This window comes from Notolepis coatsorum (genome assembly GCF_963971535.1).
Source record: "Notolepis coatsorum genome assembly, chromosome: 17".
Classification (NCBI taxonomy): Eukaryota; Metazoa; Chordata; class Actinopteri; order Aulopiformes; family Paralepididae; genus Notolepis; species Notolepis coatsorum.
In genome coordinates, this window is record NC_140181.1 from 18,598,702 (window position 1) to 18,618,243 (window position 19,542).

Consider the following 19,542-nt stretch of genomic DNA (forward strand, 5'->3'; position numbering starts at 1 on the left):
AGGTGGGGTGGGGGGTCATGCTCAGGGATGGAATGGAATTCTGTGTTGATCATAGCAAAGATACTTAATAGTCAACCTTGTATTCGACGATGTACCGTATAGGGGGTCATCAAAGAGCCTTTAAATAAAAGTAAACACTTTTTAACACCACACCATATTTGTATCTATGTATTACTAATATATTTGCACTACATCCCTACCTAATTTTTGCATTTAAAAAACTTTGCATTCTGTACTTCATTGTTTGCATTTGTACTTCATTTGTACTTTAGTTTGTATATTGTATATTTTGTATAGTGGTTGGACTTTATTCCTTTGACTTTTTTACTGTTTGAAGCACATTCTCAGGGGGCTCATACAGAACCAAGCATTTCACTGTAATGTACATGTACCTTATATGTGACATGTGTAGCACACAGTAACAGCACACACTAACAGACAGCGGTACACACTCTGTTCAGTGAGGCCTTTGGTTCCTGTCCTGTGGCTGCAGCAGGGGATCGGCCCCTTCTGTACCCCAGTGTAGGTCTGCGTCTGTTTTATTGAGGTTTGTTTGGGTCTTCAAGGTTGGGTGTGTGATGTCCTGTTTTATTGAGGTTTGTTTGGGTCCGCAAGGTTGGGTGTGGGGCCCTGTTTGTAACAGATCAGTAGTAGATTAATAATACTCTGATACAACAGTAGTAGATGAATAATACTCTGGTACAACAGTAGTAGATTAATAATACTCTCGTACAACAGTAGTAGAGGAATAACACTGGTAGAACAGTAGTAGATGAATAATGCTGTGATACAACAGTAGTAGATGAATAATGCTCTGGTACAACAGTAGTAGATTAATAATACTCTCGTACAACAGTAGTAGAGGAATAACACTGGTAGAACAGTAGTAGATGAATAATGCTGTGATACAACAGTAGTAGATGAATAATGCTGTGATACAACAGTAGTAGATGAATAATGCTGTGATACAACAGTAGTAGATGAATAATGCTGTGATACAACAGTAGTAGATGAATAATGCTGTGATACAACAGTAGTAGATGAATAATACTCTGGTACAACAGTAGTAGATGAATAATACTCTCGTACAACAGTAGTAGAGGAATAACACTGGTAGAACAGTAGTAGATGAATAATGCTGTGATACAACAGTAGTAGATGAATAATGCTGTGATACAACAGTAGTAGATGAATAATGCTGTGAATGATACAACTAGTAGATGAATAATGCTCTGATACAACAGCAACTTCCTCCAACTAAACAGCAAAAAAACCGAGGCACTTCTCATTGGCACCCCTCACCAGCTTCAGTCTTCATCCATATCCCATCTCACCTTTGACGGCCAGGTAATCCCCCTCTCCCCCTCAGTCACAAATCTGGGGGTTCGATTTGACCCCCACCTGACCTTCAAAATCCACATAAAACACCTCTGCAAGACCTCATTCTATCACCTAAAAAATATATATCGAAACACTCCGTCCCACTTTAACCCTGTCAGATGCAGAGAAGCTTGTCCATGCCTTTGTCTCCTCAAGACTGGACCACTGTAACAGACTCTTCATCGGGATTCCTGGCAAGAGCATCCAAAAGCTGTTAACATAGAAGAGAAGATAAAAAACAGAAGATAGGTCTGAGGGTTCCTCGTCCCTGAGACAAACCGGAGTCAAGATTAAACAAGAAAAGAACAAGATGTGATTTACTTGGAAATGTCTATCTGTCCTGGCCCTTGAGGTTGTTTTAAGAACATCAGCCAGACTGTCGCCCGGCCCTAGTGTCTTTGAGCTCTGCTAGTTGACCTATATTAAACTCGTCGAATATGTATGATAGAATATGTATTTCAACACAGATCTATAATGACATGATAATATTGCCACACATGGTTTAATGTATTAGTTGAGTGCAGTGGAGGCTAATTCATGAGCGAATGATAATGGTGATGAGGAGGAGGTGAATGATAATGGGGGTGAGGAGGAGGAGGTGTGAGAGAGCCATTTCTTCTTTCAATATGCTTTCAAACAGAGCGGTTGTGATACGTCCCCTAAAGTTTTGCTTGTATGGAAGTATCACCCTAAATACTTACAAGATAAACACCTCAACGACCACCTCCATCACAGCTGTGTTCCATGTCTGTATTCACTGACCACCTCCATCACAGCTGTCTTCCACGTCTGTATCCACTGACCACCTCCATCACAGCTGTCTTCCACATCTGTATCCACTGACCACCTCCATCACAGCTGTCTTCATGTCTGTATCCACTGACCACCTCCATCACAGCTGTCTTCCACATCTGTATCCACTGACCACCTCCATCACAGCTGTCTTCCACGTCTGTATCCACTGACCACCTCCATCACAGCTGTCTTCCATGTCTGTATCCACTGACCACCTCCATCACAGCTGTCTTCCACGTCTGTATCCACTGACCACCTCCATCACAGCTGTCTTCCATGTCTGTATTCACTGACCACCTCCATCACAGCTGTCTTCCATGTCTGTATCCACTGACCACCTCCATCACGGCTGTCTTCCATGTCCCTCCACTGACCACCTCCATCACAGCTGTCTTCCATGTCCCTCCACTGACCACCTCCATCACAGCTGTCTTCCATGTCTGTATCCACTGACCACCTCCATCACAGCTGTCTTCCATGTCTGTATCCACTGACCACCTCCATCACAGCTGTCTTCCATGTCTGTATCCACTGACCACCTCCATCACAGCTGTCTTCCATGTCCCTCCACTGACCACCTCCATCACAGCTGTCTTCCATGTCTGTATCCACTGACCACCTCCATCACAGCTGTCTTCCACGTCTGTATCCACTGACCACCTCCATCACAGCTGTCTTCCATGTCCCTCCACTGACCACCTCCATCACAGCTGTCTTCCATGTCTGTATCCACTGACCACCTCCATCACAGCTGTCTTCCATGTCTGTATCCACTGACCACCTCCATCACAGCTGTCTTCCACGTCTGTATCCACTGACCACCTCCATCACAGCTGTCTTCCATGTCCCTCCACTGACCACCTCCATCACAGCAGTCTTCCATATCTGTATCCACTGACCACCTCCATCACAGCAGTCTTCCATATCTGTATCCACTGACCACCTCCATCACAGCAGTCTTCCATGTCTGTATCCACTGACCACCTCCATCACAGCTGTCTTCCATGTCTGTATCCACTGACCACCTCCATCACAGCTGTCTTCCATGTCTGTATCCACTGACCACCTCCATCACAGCTGTCTTCCATGTCCCTCCACTGACCACCTCCATCACAGCTGTCTTCCATGTCTGTATCCACTGACCACCTCCATCACAGCTGTCTTCCATGTCCCTCCACTGACCACCTCCATCACAGCTGTCTTCCATGTCTGTACTGACCACCTCCATCACAGCTGTCTTCCATGTCTGTATCCACTGACCACCTCCATCACAGCTGTCTTCCATGTCTGTATCCACTGACCACCTCCATCACAGCTGTCTTCCATGTCCCTCCACTGACCACCTCCATCACAGCTGTCTTCCATGTCTGTATCCACTGACCACCTCCATCACAGCTGTCTTCCACGTCTGTATCCACTGACCACCTCCATCACAGCTGTCTTCCATGTCTGTATCCACTGACCACCTCCATCACGGCTGTCTTCCATGTCTGTATCCACTGACCACCTCCATCACAGCTGTCTTCCACATCTGTATCCACTGACCACCTCCATCACAGCTGTCTTCCATGTCTGTATCCACTGACCACTTCCATCACAGATTCCATGTCTGTATCCACTGACCACCTCCATCACAGATTCCATGTCTGTATGGCACTGACCACCAACTAGCCTATGTGTTGATGTTTCGTGATTGAAGCATTCTGTAAATTACGTTTTTCAATCATTTCTTATTCTCATCTCAAAGCCCCCCGTGCCGTGACAGCTCACTGAGGTCGGCCCCTCAGTTTGAGAGCCACGGAGGAGGATTTTTTTCCCAACACACCTTAAAAAGAGGATTGTTTGAGCCGCGCTGGCAACCCATTAGGATTCTGACTGAGGAAAAGATTGCCCACGGCAGACGACTTGTAACATCATTGCCTGAGAAGACGCTGGGACGGTGGGAGAGCTGAGGTAACGTACTATTTTCCCAAATCAGCTGTTAGATTTTCATTGCAAAATGCACACAGCAGCCCACATCCTCAACACTATGCACACACCTGCTTGCAAATATATCAAATAAGCAAATGTATCAATCCGATTTGTGCTAGCTTGATAATAGCTGAGCTAACGTTAGCTGCTAGCTAACGCGCAGGGCACCTAGAACAGAGAATTGATCATGAAAGCCAAGCAATAATATGCTTGACGATTCCTAGATAATGCGCATAGCAATCAGTTAAGTCGTTGTACCTGTTGTCTTTGTTATTTGGAAATATATATTATAACGTTAGCAAAAAAGCTAATTTAAGGTTTATCAATATAATGTTAGCCATTTGCAGCTAGCTGACTAGTAAACGTTACCAATCTAAACCTTCGGACCTAGACACCCACACGTTTACTAAACTACTTGGGTAACATCCCAAGGAATTAAGCTGTAGTACTTAACACGTATACGCTCTCAGACATTATGGTCGTGATTAGTAAAGGCTAAATGGTAACGTTTGTTAGTTTTTATTTGTTGTAAAAAGCACTGCTAGGTAACACTGTTACTAACAGCCGATATTCTTTTGGCTAAACTTAGTTCTTACAGCAATGAGACTAATCTTGCGTCTTGGCTAAATATGTGGTTAACATTATAAGTTATTTCCTGATTAATTGAAAATGGGGGACCCTGATGTAAACGAGACGAAAGTCTTTCTCTGGTCTGCATCCCCTTAACAATTGTGTGTATTGTCTATTGAGCTGTACTGTACCCATTCTGCAATCTGTTAATAACGTTTTCAATCAATCAATTGGCCATTTGATCATTGATTATGGTATCTATGGTCATTAGCTGCAGCCTGCCGTTTCAATACTGAGTTATTAACAGAAATGGCTAACTTAATATGGAATGAAATGAACTCATTAAACTGCCAATACCAAAATGTGAATTGTTTGACTGCTCATTGTCGAGTAGTGAGCTGGTGATGATAATAATATAATACCTCCCTCCAACCAGGATGGAATTGACTATGAATATTGGGGAATGAATGACACGGCATCCTTGTTTTGAGAATTGGGAGTTTTATTTCTGCTGGTTACCATACAGTGTGTTTATTCTACACGGTCGATGTCCCTTGATGTAAAATTAGGTCCCTTGACAATTCCATAGCTAAATGTATTTTGAATTATTCAGCACAAGTACAGTACAATGAAAATAAATTCCAAACGTAACAGTAAAGTGCAGTAGTAATATATAATGTACAGCTGATTAAAATATAAAATAAGATATATAAATTAGTAATACTGCTGCTAATCGGATGTATGTACAGAGTTGGAGTATTAATATGTACAGTGATACAGGTATAAAGACACTATGGTAGTAAGTCATACTAGCCAGCAGTGTAACTAGTAAGAGTAGGTAAGGTGTACACTAGATAATAGATATGATATAGTATTAATATGTACAGTGATACACTACAGGTATAAAGACACTCTATGGTAAGTCCTACTGCCCAGCAGCGTAACTAGTAAGAGTAGGTAAGGGATGCGTGTATAGATATAGTATTAATATGTACAGTCAGTGATACAGGTATAAAGACACTATGGTAATAAGTAATACTGGCCAGTATTGTAACTAGTAAAGAGTAGGTAAGGGATGTGTACAGATATGGATATATAGTATACTACAGACATGTAAAAAGGATTTACACGCAGATACCCCAAGTTGTTAGGCTACCTGGTATTCAGAGTCACAATCTTTTTATCAGCAGTTTTTTTGTGTGTGTGCCCTGATGGTTTGCGTCAGTGGACAACACAAGTACACCTGAGGCCGGCTACTTGGAGATTCAAGCACCCTCCCTCTTGATAAACAGAACGTGTCCCGGTCACTCACTCACTGCACAGTTACCGGTTGCAGCGTCACTCTTTTGGCAGCGGGTCTGCGACTTTGACGTATGCAAAGGTGTGGTGGCATGCAGTGCAGGACGGTGACACGCGAGGAGAGCATGAGAAGGGCGTGTGCCTTTTGCGTGTCGTTCCATTTCTCCACAGCTCCCGCCTCCCGGCTGAGAAATGGAAACCTAACGGGGCCGCATGCAGCCAGCCTATGAAACGTCTCCACATCCTGAAAAGGTGGTCAGGCTAGATGGGGCTAGATAGATAGGATTATGTTTCAAGATTGATCCGTCCGCCCATGTACTTTAGACTGTATGAAAATGAGACACTTCCTTCCAAATATCCCCAGTTTTATAATTCGGTACATGTCTGTATCCGTACAGATCTTGGAAATGGTCTGTTTTGTTGTATTTGTCGATTTAAAAAAATGACAGTCTCTGCATGCTATGACATGGCCCTCATTCATCCACATCTGAAGAGAGCCAAGAAGAGACCATGGATGACTTGACAGGAGATCAGACAAGCTCATGACAACAGGAGTAGAATGCTCAGGGTTGTTTCACTTAGTAAAGAAATGGGTGTAATTTAGTGTCGAGAGATACCTGTCTGACACAGCCTTATCACCCACGCTGACCACAGATACCCGCTGACCACAGATACCTGACCTGCTTATTAGCCCTGCTGACCACAGATATCAGCCCCGCTGACCACAGATACCTCACCTGCTTATTAGCCCTGCTGACCACAGATATCAGCCCCGCTGACCACAGATACCTCACCTGCTTATTAGCCCTGCTGACCACAGATATCAGCCCCGCTGACCAAAGATACCTCACCTGCTTATTAGCCCTGCTGACCACAGATATCAGCCCTGCTGACCACAGATACCTGTCCACTCCACAGCCTTATCAGCCCGCTGACCACAGATACCTGTCCACTCCACAGCCTTATCAGCTCTGCTGACCAGATACCAGCCTTCTTATCAGCCCTGCTGACCACAGATACCTATCCACAGCCTTATCAGCCCTGCTGACCAGATACCAGCCTTTTTCTCAGCCCTGCTGACCACAGATACCTGTCCACAGCCTTATCAGCCCCGCTGACCACAGATACCTGGCCACAGCCTTCTTATCAGCCCTGCTGACCAGATACCAGCTTTCTTATCAGCCATGCTGACCACAGATACCTGGCCACAGCCTTATCAGCCCCGCTGACCAGTTACCTGGCCACAACCTGCTTATCAGCCATGCTGACCACGGATATCAGCCATGTGTTGACCACAGATACCTGACCACATCCTTCTTATCAGCCCCGCTGACCACAGATACCTGGCCACAGCCTTCTTATCAGCCATGCTGACCACAGATATCAGCCATGCTGACCACAGGTACCTGTCCACGGCCTGCTCATCAGCCCTGACTTTCAACTTTAAACAAATTAAAATGATTTGTCTTACACAAAGAATTAGCATTGTGCTTAGAATAAGGACATTGTTGGATATTGCCCACATAATGGGCTTGTCTAGAAAACCACAGCAACATGGAATGCTGTCTAGTGGAGAATTTAATTGGTGTAACTTTTGCTTGTAAAGTTATAGGCCTGTTGGCAAAATGCTTAATATCGGCAGTTATTTAGCAGTAGACTGATCTAATCTGTTTAGCACTATGGTTAAATCTGTTTTGGACAGAGCAGCTGTCTGTGTCTGGACTGCTATCTTTGGCTAATGGCTACCAATACAGTATAGATATACTGTATATAGTTATATTATAGGACTAAATTGATTACATGCAGTCAAATATAGCCTATATTAGTATTCCTATTTATTTTCTGTCTAAATGTATAAACAAGTACTCTGGTAAAAGTCCTCCAAAATTCTACTTAAGTAAAAGTTGGGAAGTATTTTTCTATTGAATATCCTTAAGTATCTAAAGTATGCATTCTACATGGCGTTTGTGTATTCCAGTGCTTGGGAGCATTCAATCCTTGATCCAATTACCTCTAAAGGTCATGTTAAAGTGGTATGTGGTCCAGTTATGCTGCTCTGATTTAAAGGTTATGTTAAAGTGGTATGAGCATTCAACCTTAATCCATTGACCTCTAAAGGGCATGTTAAGTGGTATGTGGTCATTATGCTGCTCTGATTTTAAAGGTTATGTTAAAGTGGTATGTGGTCCGGTTATGCAGCTCTGATTACGTCCTCTCGAAGTCGACAGGCTACAAATGTGAAAGTATAATCTTCATGCATGTTTGCCACGTGTTCTATGCAAAATATTTTTCTTCAATGTAACTAGTACTAACTGATGGGTTCAGATAAATGTAGTGGAGTAAAAGGTACAATATTACCATTGAAATGTAGTGGAGTTAGTAAAAGTATAAAAGTTCCCTAAAATTCAAATACTCATGTAAAGCACAAGTAGCTCAAAATTGTACTTAAGTACAGTATTTGAGTAAAAATACTTTCCACCACTGTTGAACATCGAGTATTGACAAAAAAGGTCTTAAGATTCTTCTGTTTGGATCCGTTTAGTGTCTAAGTGGCAGTGTTGTAGACAAGTACTCGATTCCAGGACTGATTTCCAGGACTCGTGACTCGAGCATTGACTGCATTCGGACTCGGAAGGTGCAGATCAGGACTCGGACTTGTTAATTGATAAATCGTATTTTTTTTATAGGCCCTAATCATTTGGCATAAGTCCATAAGATATTGATGGCTAGTGCATTTGTTTGGCTATTGTGTCACAAAGTAAATAAACTCCATTTGAAATGGTGACATGTAGACTTTTTTTTTGTTTTTTTTGTACGTCAGCTCTTGACATACAAGGTCCACTCTGGCAGACCTTGATGACTCGGATTAGGGTAACATGGGGACTCGACTCTGGCTCTTCTTTGGTTACCCGGACTCAAGACTCGAACCCTGGGGACTCGAGACTCGACTCGAGCTTTAGTGACTCGACTACAACACTGCTGGATTGCATGCTGGGGCCACAGGGGTCCGGTTATCTGCGTCCAGCACATGACGTCACTCCTTCACGTGGCCCTGCTCTGACGAACGGCTCTGTGCCTCCTCCACATGGACCTGCTCTGACGAACGGCTCTGTGCCTCCTCCACGTGGCCCTGCTCTGACGCCGTTCCTTAAAACAGTCATCACCAGTCAAAGATGCGTTTTCACCATATATAAGCCAGACTGAAATGCACCCACCGCTGCCAAACACAACATCGAGCGCAGATGGTCCGGAAGTCGCTGCTGCGTGTGCCACAGTGCCAGACGAGTAACTCGTACTTCGTTGAAATCGCTTTTCCCATGGTAGGTTTTATTGTGTCGGAGGAAACGGTTTTAAAACTTTTCGGTGGACTTTTCATCACTTTTGTTGTGGTTTTTAAGATCAACGCCGGTCTATGGACATTTATCGTAGCGTTTTAAACCCAATGCTCTTTGAGCCCCATGGGGGGAATTTGGCCGTCGTAGCGGGAGGGGGGATGGGAGGTATAGGCAGGGTAATAGTTGAAAGAAAGACATATAAATATAGGCAATCAAATTGTATCTGAATATAAAAATAAACAAAAGGTGCAAATGACGGTCCGTATGCCCCATCCGTTATATTATACGTTGCAAATAAATATAGGCAATAAAGAATTTGAATCTGAATGTATTCTATGAGTAAGAATACAAGTAAACTTTAACTGAAACCCCACACTAGAGCCATGTGAGCCACTTGTACTAACTAGCCGAACCCGATTATTCCTGTCCACTGTGTCGACTGTGAGTGACTTGGTCAAGTTGCTACTCCAAACCTTTTGGCTCTTATGACGTTCTGCTCTCCTCCTCTTGTGACACGCAGTGCATTCCCCCCCCCCCCCCCCCCCCTCTTCTTTTCCCCTCAGAATTGGATCGACGTCGTGGAGAACCGAGAAGAGAACTTGAATTGCAGCCCTAAGTGGAGGAGGCCTGATCTGACTCTGCCTCTTCCCCACCTCTCCTCCTGCCAGCCAGCTGTGGGCCTTTTGTTGGCATCCTATCAGAGAGCAAGAGGGGGAGACAGACCGAGAGAGAGAGAGAACTCCAAAGAGGGGGGAAAGTCGCTACCCTTTGCAGTCTCCGTCCGAAACAAACGGTTTTTAAACTGAGTGTTTTTGGAAGTTGTTGATTTTCAGTTTTTCTTTTTTTTTTCTTTCTTGCTGGGTCCATACAAAAGGATCATTTATCGTGTACGTCTGTGTGGAATAGGGATTTTTCAACATGGCCAAGAAAAACAGCCAAAAGGGTATGTACGTTAAGATTATATAGGCTTACATATGTTTGCTTTCTTCATTTTAATAATTATTTGAATATATCTGCCTGGGATTTTATTTTTTTCTTGTTAGTACCCGTTTTAGTACCCTTGTTAGTACCCTTATTACTACCCATGTTAGTACCCTTATTAGTACCATTGTTGGTACCCTTGTTAGTACTCTTATTAGTACAGAGTTAGTACCCTTGTTAGTGCCGAGTTAGTACCCTAACCTACTCTTCATTCTCGGATGCACAGTCGTCACTCCTGAAAAGGAAAACGTGCCACATGTGTTTTTGTTTTTCCGCTTTTTTTTTTAATTTACAGTCACTCAGCTGTTCTTAATCAGATTGTTGAGCTGAGGTTGAAGGGCTTTTCTGCTCCTTCTGCATAAACCCTGCCTTTTTCTGAGTTGCTTCTTTCTTGGAAAGACATTTAGGCCCTCATTGGTTATTGCCGGTTCAAGTTGAATGCCGATCTCCGGCTATGGGACAGATGTGTTCCATCTCTCCAGCTTGCATCCAGTGCCATTTGGTCAGACGTATGCCTCGAGACCGAGGGGCTGTCGAGTTCTTGGAAGAAGTAGATTAACGTCATTAGTCATTGTGTGTTTTCACAGCCGTCTTCTAGGCCTTATCATCATAGCTGAGTTCGCTGTACCCTGATCTGCCTTGTTTGCATGTAGGCACAAATCTGAACTCCCACCAGTGTGCTGCGACATGCATCGTGATCCTTAGCCTTTTGTCTACAATGTTTAACGTACAGCAAATATGTCTCATGGCTACTGTCAACATTAGTGCTGTCAATCGATTAAAATATTTAATAATAATTTAAAACAATGAATAAAGTGCATGAAATAATAGGGGAAAGAAAACGTTAGGAACTTGTTACATTCACCCACACAAGGGCTGAGGATTCACACCCCGCCCCCCCCCCTCTCTCACACACACTCTCACTCTCCCAGCTCTCTTTCTCTCTTGCCCCTTCCTCATCTCTCTCACCCCCCCCCCCCCCTCTCTCTCTATCTTTCACACACACACACTTTGAATCAGAAACAAACATAGTATCAATGAGAGTATCAATAATACACCTGAGTGAAGTCTAATAAAAAAATTAAATAATAATAAGAATAATTTTTTTCTAAAAAGTTAATTGTGAGTTAAAAAAAATAGTGGCGTTAATAGATTTGTGTGTTAATACCGCGTTAACTTTGACAGCCATAGTCAACATGTAGGCTACCTTTTTTAAAAGCTCCCCTCCACTCCTCTGACTATACATTGGGGTGGGACGATACAAGTAATTTACGATACTCACTACTCTGACTATACAGTAGGGGTGGGACGATACGAGTAACTTGGCCCTCGATAGTGATACTATCACAATACACGATATCTGTGATAATTGATATATGGCAAGACGTTTTATCTACAATACGCCACGCTATCTGTAACTGAAGAAGAAAAAATACCTGCAAAAAGCAGGAATTATGTATTTATTCACAGAATTGACAAAGGTTTATCGGATTATTTAGCATCACAAACTGGCCAATTGTACATGAAACAATGTACAACAAATTGCATAGTGTGTCTTTACCACACACCGACCACAACCTCTCTGTACTTCCTCAAAATATGAGCCGAATCTATGACGGTACTAATCCCTGAGACAGTACTAATCTCTGACGGTACTAATCTCTGACAGTACTAATCTCTGAGACGGTACTAATCTCTGAGACAGTACTAATCTCTGAGACAGTACTAATCTCTGACGGTACTAATCTCTGACGGTACTAATCTCTGACGGTACTAATCTCTGACGGTACTAATCTCTGTGACAGTACTAATCTCTGAGACAGTACTAATCTCTGTCACAGTACTAATCTCTGTGACGGTACTAATATCTGACAGTACTAATCTCTGTGACAGTACTAATATCTGTGACGGTACTAAGGCCTAACAAAAAAAATGGTTTCGTTCCGTTTGCCGACCAACCCTGCCGATTTAGGTGCGACCCAAATTATTTTATGAGTTAAAAGTACAAAACCATTTTCAGTGTATTAAAATAAATTGGTGTACAAACCAAACATTGTTATTCAACATTTTTTAAACTGTTAAAAACACATGCGGAGGGGATCTTGTTAAGTTCACTCGTCAGTCTCTACAGTAGTTTGAAACACCGCTACGATTCAGTGGTTCAGAGCCACATGGCTTGCGATCTATCTAGACATAGATAATCACAGGGCTCTTGAAATCAAACTCTATCCAGGAAGCCGCCAGTGACTGCCTGGCCCGAAGACTGATGATGTGGATGTTTTGTTTTGCAAATGATATGCTGTGGTCTGGTCTTTGCAAATGGGACGAAAAGGCCCGGCAGAAGCTGAAGTGTCCTTCTCGCTTTGCCTTCCTTCCTCCTCACAGACGGAGTGGTGTTCGACACACAGTCGAAGATGGTCATGTCCCAGGGAGGAACCTTCGAGAGGATGAAGGAGAAGGTAAGCACTTCGTACAAACGGCCTGGTGTTTTATTGTGTCTGTTACTAGGCTTGAGTAAATTGTGATGAAACAAAGTAGAATATAAATTATGATTTTTCTTTGCATCTTTGACGGTGAATAACACCATGCCAAAAATTACCAGACATGAAAAACTGCCACTGAGCTCATTCAGCACCTTCTTGAGATCACGTGTACAAAAAGATCTAAGCAAATGAATAAAGGGAAGATGATTTTCAGAAGGTTCTGTATACAGTACTGAATTCTGCCATCCGGACACATGCTATTTGAAATATTATTATAGAATATCAGGCCTATAAATTACATTATTATAAGGGCGGCCGGGTAGCGCAGCGGACTAAGCGTCTGCCTACCACCGCAGAGACAGTGGGATCTAATCCAGCTGCCGCGGTACCTCCGGCTTGGTCGGTGGGTCCTGGTCGTTGTAAACAGCGACTCTTACAGGTCGGTCGGAGCGCCTGCTCAGAGAGGAAGGGATCTGGGTGAGGTAGTGTGATCCTCCCACGCGTTACACTCACCCAATGAGAGTCCTCGCTGTCAGGTGAAAAGAAGCGGCTGGCTGCCTCCACATGTATCGGAGGAGACATGTGATAGGCTTCAACCCTCCCTAGACCGGCAAGTGGGGGGCAAATGCGCGCAACGACCAGGAAGGGGGGGGGGGGGGGGGGGGATTGGCATAACGACTAAATTGGGATGGGAGAAAAATACAGAAAAAGGAGGAAAAAGTAGATAAAAAAAAATTATAATAAATAAATAAAATAATTTACATTATTATAGCCAAGTTGCACATCTATGGATCGGGCCAAATCTACTCTTTCCAATGGCAGAGTTCAATGTGGATTTAGTATCACCAGGTGTGTGCAGCAAGAACCGTGAATGAAATCTACAGCCACAGCCAGCAGAGAAGCCCGTTTACTTTAGCTTTCAAACCAGCTGCAGCCTGAGAACTGGAGTGTGTGAGGGGATGTAACACTAAAGATGGTGGCAACGACAAAGAATTGCTGCAAAATAAACATACATCTGTTGTTTAAAAAATAAAATTATAACTATCGGTAATTATCGATATCGTGTGATATGATATTGTTATCGATATCGTTATCGCTAGGGATGCTCGATATTAGCTTTTTTACCGATACCGATATTCCGATATTGTCCAACTCTTAATTTTTCCGATATCAACCGATACCGATATATGCAGGGTTTCCGCCCCCAAAAAACGGAATAATTTCAGGTAACTAATAATTTCACTGGATATATATAACAAATATTGTTGTTATTTTTTTTTTTTTTCTTTTTTACCGATACCGATATTTTCCGATATCACATTTTACTGCCGATATCGGCCGATAATATCGGTCGGCCGATAATATCGGACATCCCTAGTTATCGCGATATCATTTTTGGCCATATCGCCCAGCCCTAGTAGACAAACGAACTGCACTCCAATCTATGCCAATAACGTTCAGTTGTGTGGTAGTTAACCTTGAAAAATAAGAGAAATAAAAAGTTATTCCACAAGTAATTTGCTGTACTGCTGTGCCTGGGTATTGTCGTCTTTTGAAATTCCGACGCTCATTGAAAGCTCCGTCTTTCCTTCATCATAATGACTACAGCAAAATGGCCGCTCGGATTTATTTCCGGTCAAAATTCGCTTGCATATGAATACAATTCCTAAACTGATATTTCATTAATAACACTTTAACCCTATTGGCAAACAAACGTATTGTTGAGAAAATACACTGACTGGGGCGGCTAGGTGGTGTAGTGGGCAAGGCGCTCGCCACCAATGCAGGAGACGCTGGGTTCGAGCCCAGCTCTCCGCATTGCTATCAGCTTGGCTGGTCGTTCATACTAATACAATTGGCAGTATTAGGAGGTGAGAAGCTGATGGGTGGGGATCGGACGTTGTGGACAGCGACTCCTACAGGTCGGTTGGTGCGCCTGCGCAGCAGAATCAGGAAGCAACGGGGGCAGCGTGAGCCTCCCACGCGTTACTCCTCGCCGCTGAGAGATCGCGCTGTACAGGTGAAAAGATGCGACGGCTGCCTCCTCGTGTACCGGAGGGGACACGTGATGCAAGGCTTGTTCCCAGTGGCGTAACTCTGTTGCTAGTGGTGCGGGGGACAGATTAGGGGGCGTGGTCAGTGCCAGCGGTCGCTCAGATTACAATTTAAAACAACACAGCACAGCGACCCGACATTAAACTGGGCACAGCGACCGACATTAAACTGGGCACAGCGACCCGACATTAAACTGGGCACATCGACCCGACATTAAACTGGGCACAGCGACCCGACATTAAACTGTTACTGGGCACAGCGACCCGACATTCCAGTGTGTGTGTGTGTGTGTGTGTGTGTGTGTGTGTGTGTGTGCTGTTCACCACGAACCCCTGCAGGTGGCGAGGCGGCTGTGCTTTTCTCCTCACCTGCGGTCACTGCATTTCAATGCCCACCGAAGCGCACTGGTCACTGGCACACTCCCAGATTGCATTCCGCGTTTCAACGTTGCGTTTCTCTTTGAGGGCATAAATCCATAGGACCACCAGGCCTTTTGCCGCCAATGACGGCAGATATGGTAGTCAACGGTACCTCTTCTCGCCTGACTCCACTCTCATTGTCATTATCCGCGTCTTCTGCCGAAGATGAACCCTCCGCGGGCCTCGCCACTACCCTTCGTAGGGCGAACTGCGCCTCTGTTTGAGCGAACCACTCCGGCAATCGAAGAATAACGGCCATGTTCGGTTTGGTCCCTGATACTTCAGCGAGACCAATGTCGGGGTGGTCACCAGTGTAGTGGCGAGAGATGGGAGTCGGAGACAGTGGCTCGAGGCAGAGTGAATAGCATTTATTAAGCACAGAAATACAACATGCTACTGCTACGTTGCTTGCAGTCGACTGACCTGTGATGGCAGGTAGTGCCACCAGGTATAATGTTCAGGCGGAACTCTTGTTCCTAACGATAGTTCTGTGGGTGAATTATGTACAATTAACAATCACTACATGTACTACATGTACGCTATTATTATGCAAAGACGAGTACTGTAGCGAGTCACAGTGCTGGCCGTGCGGTCGCCGCGGTCGCGTGCATGTATTATCTTTGGACGGTAAAAACGTGGGGGGGACAATAAGTGCATTCTGAAATCATGCGGGGGACATTTCCCGGGGACCCCCCCCCATAGTTACGCCGCTGCTTGGTCCACATTGCAGCCGGCTTGTGGGAGGCATGGCCTAACAGCGTTCGAGACAGGGGAGGGTAGAATTGGTCGATACGAAATTGGGATGGGAGAAAAATTGAAAATGGGAGAAAAAGTAGATAAAAAAAAAAAAATACACTGACTGCTGTTTTGACAGGGTTAATAGGGTCTTTACTCTCGGCTACATTTGGAAGGGAAAAAAACGCAACAATAATCCATACAGTCTGTAAACATGGATTTATGACATGATGTCATCTGCGGTCCGCTCGGGCTAAAGAGGTTAAATACATGTTCAATAACAAGCCGGGTCATGTTGATTCTGTGGCGGGCCGCCATGAATAATATCAATGTATGGGGAAACACTGACTGACATTACATCGGAGTTATCTTTTTACAGATTGTAATCAAAACCATAAAGATATAGGCTAACGAGATCCTTTTCACAGCTGCTTGCGTAACGCTCCCCGGGTGCACCCTAGCCTCGGAGGATGACAGGGAACTGACAACGAAGGGTTTGACCTTTTCTTAAGTGATACTCTACACCCAGAGCTGCACTCGAGACAGAATCGCGCTACTATGCTGTTGGGATGTCACGATTAATCGACTGAGTAGTTAGATGACCAAAAGAAATATGGCCAAAGAAATCACTGCATCGAGCAGTGTCCTCACCTGTCCATTTACTGGACTTCTGGAATCTTTTTTAAAACGCTGTTGGAGCGGTCTTGGAAATGGACGTTCAGCCAGATCCAACGATGGCTAGAAAAAAAACTGAGTCTCTCTGGGACTAAACTCCAGATAACTGCTGGCACGTAGACTGGTCCTCCTTCATGGAGGACTAAACTTCAGCTAACTGCTGGCACAGAGACTGATCCTTTTTCACTCTTAAACTAGCTGGACTCATTAAGAGGTGATGCAGACTCTTAAACTAGCTGGACTCATTAAGAGGTGATGCAGACTCTTAAACTAGCTGGACTCATTAAGAGGTGATGCAGACTCTTAAACTAGCTGGACTCAGTGGTTAAGAGGTGATGCAGCATCTTAAACTAGCTGGACTCAGTAAGAGGTGATGCAGCATCTTAAACTAGCTGGACTCAGTGGTTAAGAGGTGATGCAGCATCTTAAACTAGCTGGACTCAGTGGTTAAGAGGTGATGCAGCATCTTAAACTAGCTGGACTCAGTGGTTAAGAGGTGATGCAGCATCTTAAACTAGCTGGACTCAGTGGTTAAGAGGTGATGCAGCATCTTAAACTAGCTGGACTCAGTGGTTAAGAGGTGATGCAGCATCATAAACTAGCTGGACTCAGTGGTTAAGAGGTGATGCAGCAGTGGCTCAGTGGTTAAGAGCAGTGGCGGCGGGGGGGAGGGGCTAGCAGGGGCTTAAGCTCCCTCTGGAAAAGGCTCAGCCCCCTCTAAGCCCCCCCTCCCCCCAGTAATGTTTTGCTGAAAAATATTTATGAAATAAAAAATATAATATATGAAGACATCGGACTGACTGATGTAACTAAACTAAATTATTAAATCATATTTTTTATTTACACAAGTGATGATGATGACCGTTCATTGACCTTTGACGCACTTGTTGTGTGATTTGATTGGTTCGTTCGTAATATCGTTGCAAGTGTGATTGCATGTGTCATACTTTGACGTTAACGTCTAGCTGGCGCCAGTTTCTACTTCTAAGCACTCTCTCTTAGTGTTGTCAAAAATCGATACATATCGATACTGAATATTTAAAATGGTTTCGATACTCATTTCCCGAAATACCGATACTTTCTGCAGTATCGGTACCAGCTGGCGAGTGTTCTACCGCAAGTTGTTGACACGCTGTTCAGAGCACGCTTGCCCCTCCGCCTCCTCCGAGTCCAGCCCTCCCCCTCACAGAGCCGTCTTCAGTTTGTAAACAAACATTTTAGCTGAAGATGGCAAATGCAGAGCCTTCGCAACTTGTGCTTGTTGTGGATAAAGAAAACAGCAGAAGTGCTGTTTGGAGGTACTTCGGGTTTCAAGTAAACAACGAAGGACAAGATAAAGATGCCCCAATGCTATTTGCAAGCGGTGTTACAGAGCAGTGCCAACGTGGATCTCCATAAAGAAATGAAAGAGGTTCGTGACAGCTGCTCTTTCAACGTCACTGTGACTGAAGCATTAAACCATTAACTCTAGTTTAATACATGATACGTTGTCTACTGATGGCGCATAATATCAACAGCTGATTCGTTGTTAGTAACGTTACAGCTACCAGCTAACGTTAGCTACTGCTAGCCGTTAGCTCCGTTAGCTTAGCTTAGCTGGCCACATTTATAATTACTGCATGGAAACGGAGTAATGTTAACGTTTAAACGTTATGTCGAGGTCATACAATACTACAGTCGACATAAGGTTAACGTTACCCCGTTTCCATGAAGTGTTTAAATAGCAGCAATCTTGTTGAAAATGTAACGTTACTAAAATGCTCCGAGCATAGCCTCTCTCTCTCTCTCTCTCTCTCTCTCTCTCTCTCTCTCTCTCTCTCTCTCTCTCTCTCTCTCTCGTTATCTTTAAATAAAAATCGAAACTGTTACTAACTGTAATACAAACAGTTCAGTTTGTCAGGTACATGCAACACAGATTACAGTGTTTACATCTGTCTGCTTGAGAAAATACCATGTTCTGCATCTGCAATAAAAATGATTCAAGTGAGATGAACAGTTATTTTTAAATGTGTGATCTAAAGATAAACAAAGGGTTTTAAAAGTGTTATATTTATCTTCTCTTATAGTACCAGAGAGAAGCTGAGGAGAATCAACCAGCAACAAAAGCTAAATTTGTTTAAAAAAAAATATATATATATATATTTTTTATTTTTTATTTTTTGGTATCGAAATGGTATCGAAGTATCGATACTTTTCAAGGTATCGTATCGAAGTCGAAATTCCAGTATCGTGACAACACTACACTTAGTAGTTAGTAGCAGCAGACAGTTATTACAAGCATCGATTAAGTTAGGTGACATTTAGGTGAAATACAATACGTTTGGCAATTAAATTGTGCGTTATATTAAGCAAATTATGGACCGCTTTACGTTTTGTTATGGGGGGGGGGGGGGGGGGAGCGAGGGAGAGCAGTGGATGATGATGGTGGAGATCCACACATTCCTAATTCCAGCAATGGAAATGCTAACGTGGTGGAGGACATTGTGATGCCAACCATGGAAGATAACGAGGACAAGGAGGACGATGAAGAAGAAGAGGAAGAACAACAAGGGGTAGTGGCGAGGCCCGCGGAGGCTTCATCTTTGGCAGAAGACTTGGATAATGACTGAGAGTGGAGTCGGGCGAGAAGAGGTACCGTTGGCTACCATATCTGCCGTCATTGAGAAACGCAACGTTGAAACGTGGAATGCAATCTGGGAGTGTGCCAGTGACCAGTGCGCTTCAGTGGGCATTGAAATGCAGCGACCGCAGGTGAGGAGAAGAGCACAGCCGCCTCACCACCTGCAGGGGTTTGTGGTGAACAGCACACACACACACAGACACACACACACACACTGGAATGTC

General features: G+C 44.0%; 1 protein-coding gene across 3 annotated transcripts in view; it reads left to right on the forward strand.

The window, feature by feature from the left end:
- Positions 1 to 4,079: 4,079 nt before the first annotated feature.
- spats2 (spermatogenesis associated serine rich 2) overlaps positions 4,080 to 19,542 on the forward strand; it is a 49,702-nt gene continuing 34,239 nt past the window's right edge. The window contains exons 1-3 of one of the 3 annotated variants that reach the window (XM_084333782.1): positions 4,080 to 4,128; positions 9,914 to 10,293; positions 12,717 to 12,790. In XM_084333782.1, the coding sequence (XP_084189908.1) occupies positions 10,269 to 10,293; positions 12,717 to 12,790 (99 nt within the window). In that variant the 5' untranslated portion in view covers positions 4,080 to 4,128; positions 9,914 to 10,268. Of the gene's footprint in view, positions 4,129 to 6,216; positions 6,268 to 9,913; positions 10,294 to 12,716; positions 12,791 to 19,542 lie in introns of those variants that run through there. The other 2 variants (XM_084333784.1, XM_084333783.1) reach the window with 2 other exon arrangements.